At 47.0% G+C, this 13,360-nt stretch overlaps 1 protein-coding gene across 1 annotated transcript; it reads left to right on the forward strand.

Annotated features, from left to right (window-relative positions):
• The first annotated feature begins 349 nt into the window (after positions 1–349).
• On the forward strand, positions 350–913 carry LOC136531812 (uncharacterized). The gene is made up of 2 exons (XM_066524447.1): positions 350–550; positions 692–913. Exons 1-2 carry the CDS (start codon positions 350–352, stop codon positions 911–913), a joined length of 423 nt encoding a protein of 140 aa, XP_066380544.1.
• The last annotated feature ends 12,447 nt before the right edge of the window (positions 914–13,360 follow it).

Consider the following 13,360-nt stretch of genomic DNA (forward strand, 5'->3'; position numbering starts at 1 on the left):
TTAAACACATGTACAAGGACTGCTCCCTCATGAAGCGCTTCTTCACCAGAGGCTCCAAGAAATGGGAGCAGAAGAAGAAGCCCGAGGCTCCAAGGACGGCGGCTTTCCATTGTCGGATGGCTGCCTCATGATCTTTGGTGGGCCGGAGGCATATGGCTCCAAGGGCCGACAGAAGCTCGTGCACTGAGAGGTTTACGAAGTTGAGCCTACCACGCCCACTTTCCTTAAATGGTCAGGGTCTCCCATAACCTTCGGCCGATCCGACCACCTGGGTAACATCACACACCTAGGCAGGTACCCACTTGTGGTTGACCCTATCGTTGGCACGAAGTGGCTCACCAAGGTACTGATGGATGGAGGCAGCGGCCTCAACATCATGTACGCCAAGACGCTCGACGCCATGGGCATCGATCAAGTGCGCATCCGACCGACCGGAGCGCCTTTCCACGGCATCGTGCCTAGAAAGCAGGCCGTGCCACTTGGGCAGATCGATGTGCCCATCCCCTTTGGGTCTCCATCCAACTATAGGACGGAGACCCTCACCTTCGAAGTGGTTGGGTTCCATGGAACCTACCATGCCATCCTAGGATGACCATGCTACATGAAGTTCATGGCCATCCCCATCTACACCTACCTCAAGCTCAAGATGCCGAGCCTATGCGGGGTCATCACCGTCGGCACTTCTTTTTAGAGGGCCTACGAGTGTGAGATCGAGAGCTGTGAGCTTGCTTCAGCAACCCTCACTTCCGAGGAGCTCGCAGCCATCAGGAAGGACATCACTGAAGGAGCGCCTGACGCGAAGCGGGCGACCGGATCCTGTGAGCCAATGGAGAATGTCAAGGAGGTCCTCATCGACCCTGACAACTCCACCGACAAGACAGTGTGCATCGGCACAGCCCTCTCCCCCAAGTAGGAAGGCACGCTCGTTGTCTTCCTCCACGCCAATCGAGACATCTTTGCATGGAAACCCTCGGATATGCCAAGAATTCCAAGGGAAATCGCCGAGCATGCCTTGAAGATCAGGCCAGGTTCTAGGCCGGTCAAACAACGCCTGTGCCACTTCAACAAGGAGAAGCAAAGGCTCATCGGTGAGGAAATCGCTAAGCTCTTGGAGGCTAGTTTCATCAAGGAAGTATACCACCCAGAGTGGTTGCCCAATCCTATTCTAGTAGAAAAGAAAAGTAGGAAATAGAGAATGTGCGTTGACTACATGAGCCTCAATAAGGCATGCCCGAAGGATTCATTTCCTTTACCACATATAGATCAGGTAGTTGACTCGACCTCGGGGTGCGTATCCCTATGCTTCCTTGATGCATACTCTAGGTACCATTAGATCACGATGAAAGAGTCCGACCAACTCGTGACCTCTTTTATCACCCTGTTCGGATCGTTCTACTATGTTACAATGCCGTTCAGACTTAAGAACGCTAGGGCTACGTACCAACATTGCATGACCAAATGCTTTGGAGACCTCATCGGGCGGACCGTTGAGGCTTACGTGGATGACATCGTAGTCAAGTCCAAGCAGACCAACCAACTCGTGGCTAACCTAGAGCAGACCTTCAGGAAGCTCTGGGAGAACGGCATCAAGCTCAACCTTGAGAAATGCGTCTTTGGGGTCCCAATGGGCATGCTGCTTGGATTCATCATCTCCGAGCATGGCATCAAAGCCAACCCGGTAAAAATCTTAGCCATCACGAAGATGGGCCTGATTTCGAACCTAAAGGGAGTTCGGAAGATTACCGGGTGCCTCACAGCGCTTAGTCGCTTCATTTCGTGCCTCGGCGAATGGGGGCTCCACCTTTACCGGCTCTTGAAGAAAACCAACCAATTCACATGGATGCCTAAGGCTCAGGAGGCGCTTGACAAGCTCAAAGTGCTCCTGACGAAGGCCCCGATTCTGGTCCTATCGGCTGAGGGAGAGACGCTCCTACTCTACGTCGCAGCTACAACTCTGGTGGTCAGTGCCGCCTTGGTTGTAGAATGGGGAGAAGAGGGACACACCCTAAAGGTATAGTGCCCCATGTACTTCATTAGCAAAGTCTTGTTTGACTCCAAGACACGCTACCCCTAGATCAATAAGCTCCTATACGTCATCCTGATCACCAAGAGAAAGTTGCGCCACTACTTCGACTCACACCATGATCCACATGATCACCTACTAGCCCAAGCGCTCCACATGATCCCCATCATGTGGCCATTCGTGGTCTAGGGCTCGACCTGGTAGGGCCCCTCAAGAAGGCACCCGGGGGATTTACACACTTACTTTTCACCGTGGACAAGTTTACAAAGCGGATAGAGGCTCGACCGATCACCGTGATCAAATCCGAGCAGGCCGTGTTGTTCTTCACGGACATCATCCACCGATCAGGGTCCCAAACTCCATCATAACCGACAATGGCACACAGTTCATGGGGAATAAATTCCTCTAGTTCTGCGATGACCACCACATCTGCGTTGATTGGGCTACCGTAGCGCACCCTCGCACGAACGGGTAGGTCGAGTGCGCGAACGACATGGTCCTCCAAGGCCTCAAGCCTAGGATCTTCAACCGGCTCAACAAAGCTGGTGGACGGTGGGTCGTAGAGCTCCCCTCGGTACTCTAGAGCCTAAGGACGTCCAGCAGTTGGGCAACCGGTTACACGCCATTTTTCATGGTCTATGGCTCCAAAGCCATCCTCTCGACTAACTTCTACTATGGAGCGCCAAGGGTCAAGGCCTACAATGAGCAGGGAAATGAAGCATCTTTGGAAGATGCCATGGACCTGCTTGATGAAGCACGCGATGTCGCCCTACTCCGTTCGGCCAAATACCAGCAGGCGCTATGACGGTACCATAGCCAATGCATGCGGGGTCGCACCTTCGCGTAGGCAATTTAGTCCTTCGCCACATCCAGACCAACAAAAATCACCACAAGCTTTCGGCGCCATGGGAAGGACCGTACATCATCACAGAAGTACTCTGACCCGGCACCTACAAGCTCAAGACTGATGATGGCAAAGCCATCGCTAACGCCTGGAACATCGAACAACTACGTTGTTTTTACCCTTAGTCTTCCCGTTCCAAAGCTTCCAATATGCTTACCAAACTAAGTAATATTTCTACAAAAACCAAAAAATGTTACCTCCTATCGGGTTCGCTTCTGATATGATCAGTCTTTAGTAACACTCAACCCCGGCAACTACCTAGGGTCGGGTTTTACTTGGGGGCTGATAGGAGTACATTTACTTAGGAACATTTTCCCATCCAACCCTTCTTTTTATGACAAGACCTAGAAATAAGAGTTGCCGAAAACTAACAATGAGTAAAACAGGTCAGAATGCAAAAAGCCTACGCCCCGAGGGCTACGACATCGCTTGCTCACCAGCGTGATTATTACTTAGTCACTTGCAACTTAAGTTTCTAATGCCTTAACATAAAACAAGGGTCGGATCGCAACGAACTTTATATATATATATATATATATATATATATATATATATTTATTGAAAGGCCAAACAACATCCGCTGGCCCTCAGCGTTCGGTCACATTGACCTTCTAGCGTCCGGTCACACCAGACTTGTTCTTCTTGGCCAAATGAACTGACCGGACCCTGCGGCCAGCGTTCGGTCGCACCGGAGCCAGCGTCCGGTCAGTATTTGACCCTCCATTCACTTCCAACTCTCGATCAATTGTGAATGAAGTTTGCTCCATGGGATCAAAGGGCTTCGTAGGAGCTACCTAGAGCTAGTTTTAACAAGTGTGCACCACACCTAACTCACTAGACTCAACTAGGTCAAGCTACCCGTCCATACCCCCCTTAATAGTACGACCAAAGGAAAAACAAAGTCCTAAGCTACTCTAAGTGTCTCTCCAACTCCAATCGACACTTAGAACTAGTCATCCTTAACCTTGCCGTCCATCCTTTGAAAACCAAAACGATTTCCATCGTAGGGGCATGACAACTTTGATTGCCCGATTGATCTCCATTACCATGACCTAACTTAATTGCATCTGCAAAACACACGTTAGTCATAGTAATCTTGTATTGTCATTAATCACCGAAACCCAACTAGGGGCCTAGATGCTTTCAATCTCCCCCTTTTTGGTGATTGATGGCAATACCACCTCGAGTATGTGAAAGAGTGAGGTTTTTGATGGGCTTAGTTCATATAAGCTTTTGTCAATAAGAACAAAAGTGTTAGTCAAGCTTATATGACCCAAGCCAACATAATGTACTCAAAGGATGTGAATTAGCATGAGTACGATTAACAAAGCTCATTTGCAACGGAGTTATAAACGCGGAAGCAAAGGCAAATGAGCATAACACAAGTGATATGACATTTAAATAATGCAAAGTAGAAAGCACACATGTCATATATCACAATCACATAGATAGCACTATCACATATATATAATAGTATGCCTGAAAGTGAACACATGAATGCATAAGTAATAGTGTATCACACAAATAGAACTCCAAATGTATATAATAAGCTAATACTAGATAACTAGCTCCCCCTAAATGTAGCTCCCCCTGAGTCTACATACTCGAACCCTCTCCCCCTTTGGCGTCAAACACCAAAACCTAGGGGTCGGTCGGCGGGGCTGCAGCGGACGAGCCGGGCGCTGAAGAACGTGGGGCAAGCTGGAACTGGGCACCATCATCATCTGACCCTGAGCTCTGAACTGACTGGCCCTCTGTGGTAGGAAGTATCGCTGAAGCGGTCTGGGTCTGGGCTGGGACTGGTGCTACCTGTGAAGCTGCTAGTATGTCTGTCGTAGGATCTGACGAGGCGACAGACGAGGGGAGCCTCTGAGTAGTCACTGCGACTGGAGCTGCTGTGGACGGACCGGCGGTATGCATATGAGGCGGAGTAGGCATGCCGGTCAACTCGCTAAAGGATGCTCCAAGACTCCTGGAGACTGACGTGTCAGGCACGAATAGCGAGGAAGACTGCTCTGGTGTGAAGCCCGTCTGAAGTGGAGTGAACTGCGGGGCTACCACAGGTGAGGCTAACCACTGGGACACCTATACAAGAGGTGAAGCAAACTAAGCTGGAGGCTGTCCCTGACTCTAGAGCCCACTGGGCTATACTACTGGAGTCGTTGAAGTGGTAGCCGGCTGAGCAAGCTGGGGCAAAGGCTGTGGCTATGGGGCCCCAAGAGCTGTCACTACATGCTGCATGAAACCCATAAGCTACTGCTACAAGAGTATCTACTGCTGATGCATCTACTATTGCTGCTGCTGCATGGCCTGCTGCTGCCTCTGGAACTCATCCTGTCGAGCCTGAAACTGGGCAAATGTAGCAGCTGTCTCCTGTGCCTGTCTATCCTGTGTCTACTGCATCCGCTCAAGAATAGCAATGAGAGCGGAGTCTGTCTGTGGAGTAGGTGGAGCAGAACTGGAGCTACCGGCCTCTGCATCGTGTCTGCGTGGAGGCATCTGAGGAATAGGCTGGTAGTCGTCGTCAGAGCTGTCACTATACTCGCTCACCTCCTGCTGTGCCTCTAGCTCCTCCTCCTCAGTGGCTGCAATCCCTCTTATAATCTCATCCTGCTGAGCTGTGGACTCTGGCACGTCGGGACGATGGCTAGGCTATCTGGGTGCCTGAGGAGTGCTGTGTCTGATCCTCTGTGACAAGTTGTAAGTTGGGAACTCTGTGGTGGCACCTGTATACTCGTCCATCATACCTGGGGGCTTATCAAGCACTACTCTGTGGATGAGAAACATGATCCAGTGAGCATAGGGAAGCTGCCTGTGACCCTTGAATCCCTCAGCTATTGTATCCTCCATCTCTGAAAGAAGGAGGATCCCAGATATCAAATACTGTCTGCTGCATCAGGGCATTGAGAAGCCAGAGCTGTAAGCGAGTCAGGCCCTCCCTGTATCCCAACCTAGGAAGCAGTGTCCTCCTGAATAATGGCCTCTAGCACTCTCGCTGTAGGAGTCAAGTCACTGGGGTTTCCTGCTCGACCCCTCACCAAAGGCTCCTTGAAGCAATATCGCACTAAATCTATAGGGGGCACCAACCCTCCATGAGGACGCCTGGGAGGCTCCTGCTGTCCATAACAAACCTCATGCATCTTGACAGGCTGATCCTGTAGCCTCAGTATCTCTCTAGCCCTGCCACTCATCCTCTGTAGTCTTTGCCTCTAAAAGCAAAGTGAATAAATCTGTGATGTGGATCGATGAAGAGTGAAGCATAAAACTGACGAACCCAAGATGGTACATATATTCCCATCCATCCAATCAAATCTGTCAACCCTGGCAAATATAATAAGTAAGGCCGAATGTGCTCTCTGGCTCCTGCCACAATAGACTCTATCCGACAGACTCTCTGAGATCTAAACACTGCCCCACTGTTGAGATAAGCATTATAGAAATCTTCCTGCAGTGGCATGTAGAAACCCTCAGTTGCTCTCTCATCCCTCCTTAGAGGAAACCAAACCTCAAACTTTACAAATCGCAGCTGCTGAACCTGTCTAGCCATGGTGGCCCTCAAGTCAAGATGCACCACTAGAGATGGACCCTGTGGTCCACGTGGTGGACATGATCCCCTCTGCTGTGTCGGCGGCCTCGGCGAGACTAGTACACGGGTCCGTCCAGAGCGGCAAAGTTGGGGTGCCGGCTCTGTCCCCTCGGCCTCCTAGGTCTGCTGTGCCTGCTCGCCCTCCTGAGTCTACTGAACTGGCTCCTGCTCTGCTGACTGACCCTCCTCAATGGCAACCCATCGTCCTACAACCATGGCAGTCCTAGCTGGACTACTGTGATGATGCTCAACCTCCTCAAGCGCTGCTCTCACTGCTGGTGAAACCGGCTGATCTGCAATGACAACTCCGCTGCGGGCACCACCTCTCTCGGCACGCTTTGCGGCCGCTGCAACAGCTGCTGCTCTTGCTGTCTCTGCGTCGGGGTACTTGCGCTTCTTGGATGTCACCTGCTTGGTTGACTTGCCATTTGATCCTACTGGCTGGCGAGGCGGGGGCCTCCGATCATCATCACCTGGGCCACCACCAACGTTCTTGGTGCGAGCCATCTGAACTGACAAGATGATGAACTGACGCTGATGAAGATCAACAGACAAACTGACACTCTAGAGGCTTGGCCTCGATCCTTACTCGCGAGATTGGCTCCGAGTTGACTGCCAGCTGCCACAAGAACCACAACGGCACCGACTCGCTGCATGATAGAATAGATGGATATATAAATAAATACAATATGTCTAATAGATGTGAAACCCTAATAGAGAAAGCAATGTAGATGCGAACTTGAATCGAATGGCTTTCTACCTGACGAACAGCGATCCGAGAAAAGATGAGATGTCATGCGGGGGATCCTCGAAACCGAGCTAGGGTTAGAGATTGCAAAACCTGAATGCGATTTAGAATCAGAACAATGCAGTTGATCTAGGTTCACAGGCAAATTGAATTTGGAGCATTGATCTGGTCTTACCAAGATGAGGGAGGTAGGGCTTGGGCACACGGCGCTTGATGACCAGCAGGAATACTGGAGGCGTGCGGTGAGGCTTGGCAGCGGGCTCGGCTTAGGCGGCGCGGTGGCGAGAGGGCCTAGCGAGCGCGGGCAAGGGAGGCGTGGTGGCGTGCGTGGCCGACGCAAGGAGCTCGGCTGTGGGCTAGGCTGCGGTGGCGCGGCGTGCTGGACGGCGGCGTTGGCGTGGGTGAGCAGCGGCGGCGACCTAGCGGCGGCAAGGGCTAGGGCTAGGTCACGGGGAAACAAATCGAAGGCAGCGGTTATATGAGGGTCCCAAACGCGATAGAGAAGGAAACGGAGAAAAGAGTCCTGAAGCCGTGCGAGATCCACTGACCGGACGCTCCGGTGGTAGCGACCGGACGCTACCACCCAGCGTCCGGTCGATTCTAGAGAGGTCCAATTCCTCTAGAATCGGGACCGGACGCGTCCGGTGGTCCATGACCGGACGCAGGCAGGGTCCAGTCAGTACTGCCTTTCCTTCCTTCGATCGACCGGACGCTAAAGGTCCTCCTGACCAGACGCACAGACGCAGTGTCCGGTCACTCCTTCGGCAGCAGTTCACCTCCTGTGAACTGAGCGTCCGGTGCAGCGTCCGGTGCACTTTTTCCAGCAAATCTTCAAACTTCCTTCGCGCTGCCTGTTCCCAATCAAGTCCCAACTTGAATGAGATCCAAATAAACACCAATTGGGACTGATGTGAGTGACCTCTCTCAAACTCTCATATTTTTCAAAATATTTTGCCTTAGGCTATAATTCTTTTTAAGAAAATAGGCAACAAGAGGGCAAATGGAACAAAATGACAAAACAACATTCATGCATATGCAATACTTGTAAGTAAATCTAGTTGCTTGTCAAGTTTGATCCAAGGTTAAGCTTCTTCACACGCTTTGCGGCGGTTATCTTAACCATGTTAGACAAGCCCTATATGCATTGCCACAAATTAAGCATGTTGTATATTACAATGAATGCAAGGGACAACACAAGCTCAATTTTTAGTGAAGTTACTAAAATCAAGTACATTGAGCTCATTCCGCAATCTACAAAAAGTAGCCTCATCTAGCGGTTTAGTGAAGATATCCGCTAATTGATCTTCGGATCTTACACCTTCTAGTGATATATCATTTTTAGCCACATGATCTCTTAGAAAGTGATGGCGGATATCTATATGCTTGGTGCGAGAGTGTTGAACTAGATTATTTGCAAGATTTACCGCACTTTCATTGTCGCACAAAAGAGGTACATTTTCTAGAACTACACCATAGTCTAGCAAAGTTTGTTTCATGTATAAAATTTGTGCACAACATGCACCCACGGCAATGTATTCCGCTTCAGCGGTGGACAAAGCCACACTATTTTGTTTCTTGGAGGACCAAGACATAAGTGATCTACCAAGCAAATGGCACCCTCCGGATGTGCTTTTTCTATCAACTTTGCATCCGGCGTAATCCGAATCGGAATAGCCAATTAATTCAAATAAAGCTCCTTTAGGATACCAAAGGCCAATGCTTGGTGTGTGCTTAAGATATCTAAGGATTCTTTTTACAGCAATTAAATGTGTTTCCTTAGGACTAGCTTGAAATCTAGCACACATACACACACTAAACATGATGTCGGGCCTAGATGTGGTTAAATATAACAAGCTACCAATCATAGAACGGTAGAGAGTTTGATCAACCGGGTTACCTCCCTCATCTAGGTCGAGATGTCCATTAGTAGGCATTGGGGTCTTGATTGGCTTACATTCATCCATCTTGAATCTCTTGAGAAGATCTTTAGTGTATTTCTCTTGAGATATGAAGATGCCTTCTTTCATTTGCTTGACTTGAAAACCAAGAAAGAATGTAAGCTCACCAATCATGGACATCTCAAACTCCTTTGACATCAATTCATCAAATTTTTTGCATGAGTCTTCATTTGATGATCCAAAGATGATATCATCAACATATACTTGACAAATGAAGATATGCCCATCAAGCTTCTTGATGAATAGTGTAGTGTCGACCTTCCCAATGGTGAAGCCCTTCTCAATAAGAAAGTCCCAAAGGCGCTCATACCAAGTTCTTGGGGCTTGCTTAAGTCCATATAGTGCCTTGGACAACCTATAAACATGATTAGGATATCTAGGGTCTTTAAACCTGGGAGGTTAATCAACATAGACTAGTTCATTAATAAAGCCATTTAAAAATGCACTTTTCACATCCATTTGATATAGTTTCATTTCATGATGTGATGCATATGCAAGTAGGATACGAATGGCTTCTAATCTTGCAACCGGTGCAAAGGTCTCTCTAAAATCCAAGCCTTCAACTTGAGAGAACCCCTTTGCAACTAGTCTTGCCTTGTTCCTCACAACAACACCTTGATCATCTTGCTTATTGCGGAACACCCACTTTGTTCCAATGACTCTTGCACCTTTTGGTCGCTCTTCAAGAGTCTAAACTTCATTGCGAGTGAAGTTGTTTAACTCTTCATGCATGGCATTGATCCAATCTAGATCTTTAAGAGCTTCTTCTACCTTGGTAGGCTCATAGCAAGAGACAAAAGAGTGATGAGCAATAAATGAAGTAAGTTTTTGAGATCGAGTCATTACACCCTTTGATGGACTCTCTATGATGAGATCTTGTGGATGATCTTGTAGGAGAGGTGTATTTCTTCTATTGACCACTTGAGGAGGAGGTTATGGAGCATCAACATCTTGTGCTTGTACCACTATTTGCTCATGGGAGATATGAGTATCTTCATTTTCTACTCTCCCATCTTTTTTACCATCTTATGGCACACTTGATGAAGAAGGTTGGTTAATGACTTGTACATCATCTTCATCATCTTTTGGCTTGATGTCTCCTACCGGAATATTCTTCATAGCCTCTCTCAATGGTTCATCACCTACATCATTAAGATTCTCATGTGCTCCTTGGGAGCCGTTAGATTCATCAAATTCCACATTATATGTTTCTTCAACCAAGCCGGTGGCATGATTAAATACTCTATATGCTTTGGACTTCAATGAGTAACCAACAAGAAAACCTATATCACAACATCTTTGAAACTTCCCTAGGTGTTGCTGCTTCTTGTAGATGTAGCATTTGCAACCAAATACCCTAAAGAATGAGACGTCCGGCTTCTTCCCATTGAGCAACTCATAAGGTGTCTTGCCAAGGAACTTTTGAAGGAATAGGCGGTTGGATGCATAACATGCGGTGTTGATTGCTTCTGCCCATAGAGCTTCGGAGGTGTTGTACTCATCTAGCATTGTCCTTGCAAGAGTGATCAAAGTCCGGTTCTTCCTCTCAACTACACCATTTTGTTGAGGAGTATACGTTGTGGAGACTTCATGTTTGATTCCAACTTCATCACAATAAGTTTCTATGCTTGTGTTGTCAAACTCTTTGCCATTGTCACTTCTTATCTTCTTAAGCTTCACTTCAAATTCATTTTGAGCTCTCTTGGCAAATTTCTTGAAGCAAGATGCAACTTCGGATTTGTCATGAAGGAAGAACACCCATGTATACCTTGAATAGTCATCCACAATCACAAGACAATAGAGATTTCCTCCCAAACTCTTGTATGTTATTGGTCCAAATAAATCCATATGTAGGAGTTCTAGCACTCTTGTGGTTGACATGAAAGCTTTGGTTAGATGAGTGTTTGCAACTTGCTTGCTGGCTTGACATGCACTACAGAGCTTGTCCTTCTCAAACTTCACATCCTTCAACCCTCTCACCAAATCATTCTTCATAAGCTTCTTGAGTGAGCTCATCCCAACATGAGCAAGTCTTCTATGCCATAGCCACCCAAGTGTTGTTTTAGTGAATAGGCAAGTCTTCAAGTTTGCATCTTCAAAGGTGAAGTCAACTAGATATAAGTTGTTGTATCTAAATCCATTGAATATCACTTGATTATCATCTACCTTGGATACAACAACCTCCTTCTCGGTGAACAAGCATTGAAAGCCAAGATCACACAATTGCCCAACGAATAGCAAGTTGAAGCTCAATGAAGCAACATAGAGCACATTGGAGATGGAATGATCATTTGATATTGCCACTTTGCCCAATCCTTTAACCTTGCCCTTTGAATTATCTCCAAATGTTATTTTCTCTTATCCATCTACCTCTTCATCTAGTGAGGTGAATATACGAGGATCACCGGTCATATGTTGAGTGCAACCACTATCAATAACCCAATGACTTCCACCGGTCTTGTAGTTCACCTACACACAAGAGATTCAAGCTTTAGGGATCCAAACTTGTTGAGGGCCCTTTACCTTCTCAACAAGTGACTTAGCCACCCAAATCTTCTTAGGCCTACTCTTGTTGGGAGGTCCTAAGAACATGACTTTCATCTTTCCACTAGAATCTTTTCTAAGCATGTAGTGAGCATTGAAAGCAAAGGGTCTAGCATGCTTGGGCAAGGGTTGTGGTGGGGGAGTTTGACACTCATGAGCAAAGTGGCCTTCTTGTCCACACTCAAAACATCTCTTTGGCTTTGGCTTTGGCTTTGATTGTTGGTGTTGAGCTTGGGCCTTCATCTTCTCTACACTTGCCATATATCCAATGCCACTTCTATCCATCTTCATGACGGTATTCATGAGTAGCTCACTTTGGAGATGCTTGCCTCTAGCAAACTTGCTCAATCCCACCTTGAGATGCTCTTTCTCCATCTTGAGCTTCTTATTCTCTTCCTTGAGAATATCATTGTTCTTCTCTTCCTTGAGTTTCTTGTTTTCTTCTTTGAGCTTCTCATTCTCAAGGATCAACTCTTTGTCATGATCAAGAGTTTCTAGCACAATGGTGTTGTGACTTTTCATCTCTTCAAGATCTTTCATGAGCTTCTCATTGTCACTCTTGAGCTTGACATACTCATTATAGTCATTGCACTCAACCACTTGCTTGCCTTTGCTACTAGATCCATGCTCAATGCTTTCATCAATTAAATCATCACATGAAGTAGCTATATCAATCTTGACAACATGGTTAGTAGCATCATGTGGCTCATTTGGTAAAAATTCTTGAGCAATAACAAGAGTATCATGATTAATCTTAAGAGTAGTGTATTCATCTTTTAGCTTGTTGTGGTTAGTGATGAGTTCATTGTGCACCCACTCAAGTTTATCATATTTATCTTTAAGCTCTTTCTTGAAGAATTTGAGCTCCTTGAGTTTGGATGATATAGAATCATTTATTTCTTTGAGCTCATCATTAGCCTTTTCTAATGTATCACACTTAGCTAAGAGTGAATCATTTTTAGCATCAAGTTTTTCATTTGTAGCTCTACTCTTTCTAATGATCTTAGTGTATTTTCTTAGTATTTTGACAAGATCATCATATGTAGGTGAATCATCATCGCTATCGCTATTATCATCACTAGCTTGCTCATCATCACTACTATCATCACTCTTAGTTACCTTGCGTTCACCCTTGGCCATAAGGCATAGGTGTGCAGAGGATGATGGCGATGGTGGCGGTGAGGATGCAAGATCAATAGCAATGGCGGCCACCTTCTCATTGTCACTATCATCATCGGATGATCTGCTTGATGAATCAATGTCCGTGAGCCAATCACCGATAATGTAGGCCTTGCCACCCTTCTTCTTCTTGTAGAAGTCCCTCTTTTTGCCATCTCTCTTCTTGTATGGCTTGTTCTTTTTCTTCTCATCTTCATCTTCATTGCTTGAATCATCTTTCTTGCCCTTGTTTTTAAACTTGTCTTTCTTGGGCTTTGTACATTGATGAGCTAGATGGCCAAGTTTGCCACAATTGTAGCAATCCATCTCGGAGATTGGCTTTCTTCTTGAGCTAGTGAAGAACTTCTTCTTCTTGCCGTCAAACTTGATGCCACTCTTGTTTAGCTTCTTTAGCATCTTGGCGGTCTTCTTCACCATG

The sequence above is a fragment of the Miscanthus floridulus genome, unplaced genomic scaffold (assembly GCF_019320115.1).
Source record: "Miscanthus floridulus cultivar M001 unplaced genomic scaffold, ASM1932011v1 fs_452_1_2, whole genome shotgun sequence".
Lineage (NCBI taxonomy): Eukaryota > Viridiplantae > Streptophyta > Magnoliopsida > Poales > Poaceae > Miscanthus > Miscanthus floridulus.

Excerpts from the sequence above, each read along its gene's own strand:
- LOC136531812 (XM_066524447.1), top strand. The coding sequence starts at position 350 with ATGGATGGAGGCAGCGGCCTCAACATCATGTACGCCAAGACGCTCGAC. Across the intron at positions 551-691 it reads CGGAGACCCTCACCTTCGAA|AGGGCCTACGAGTGTGAGAT; the intron begins GTGGTTGGGTTC and ends ACTTCTTTTTAG.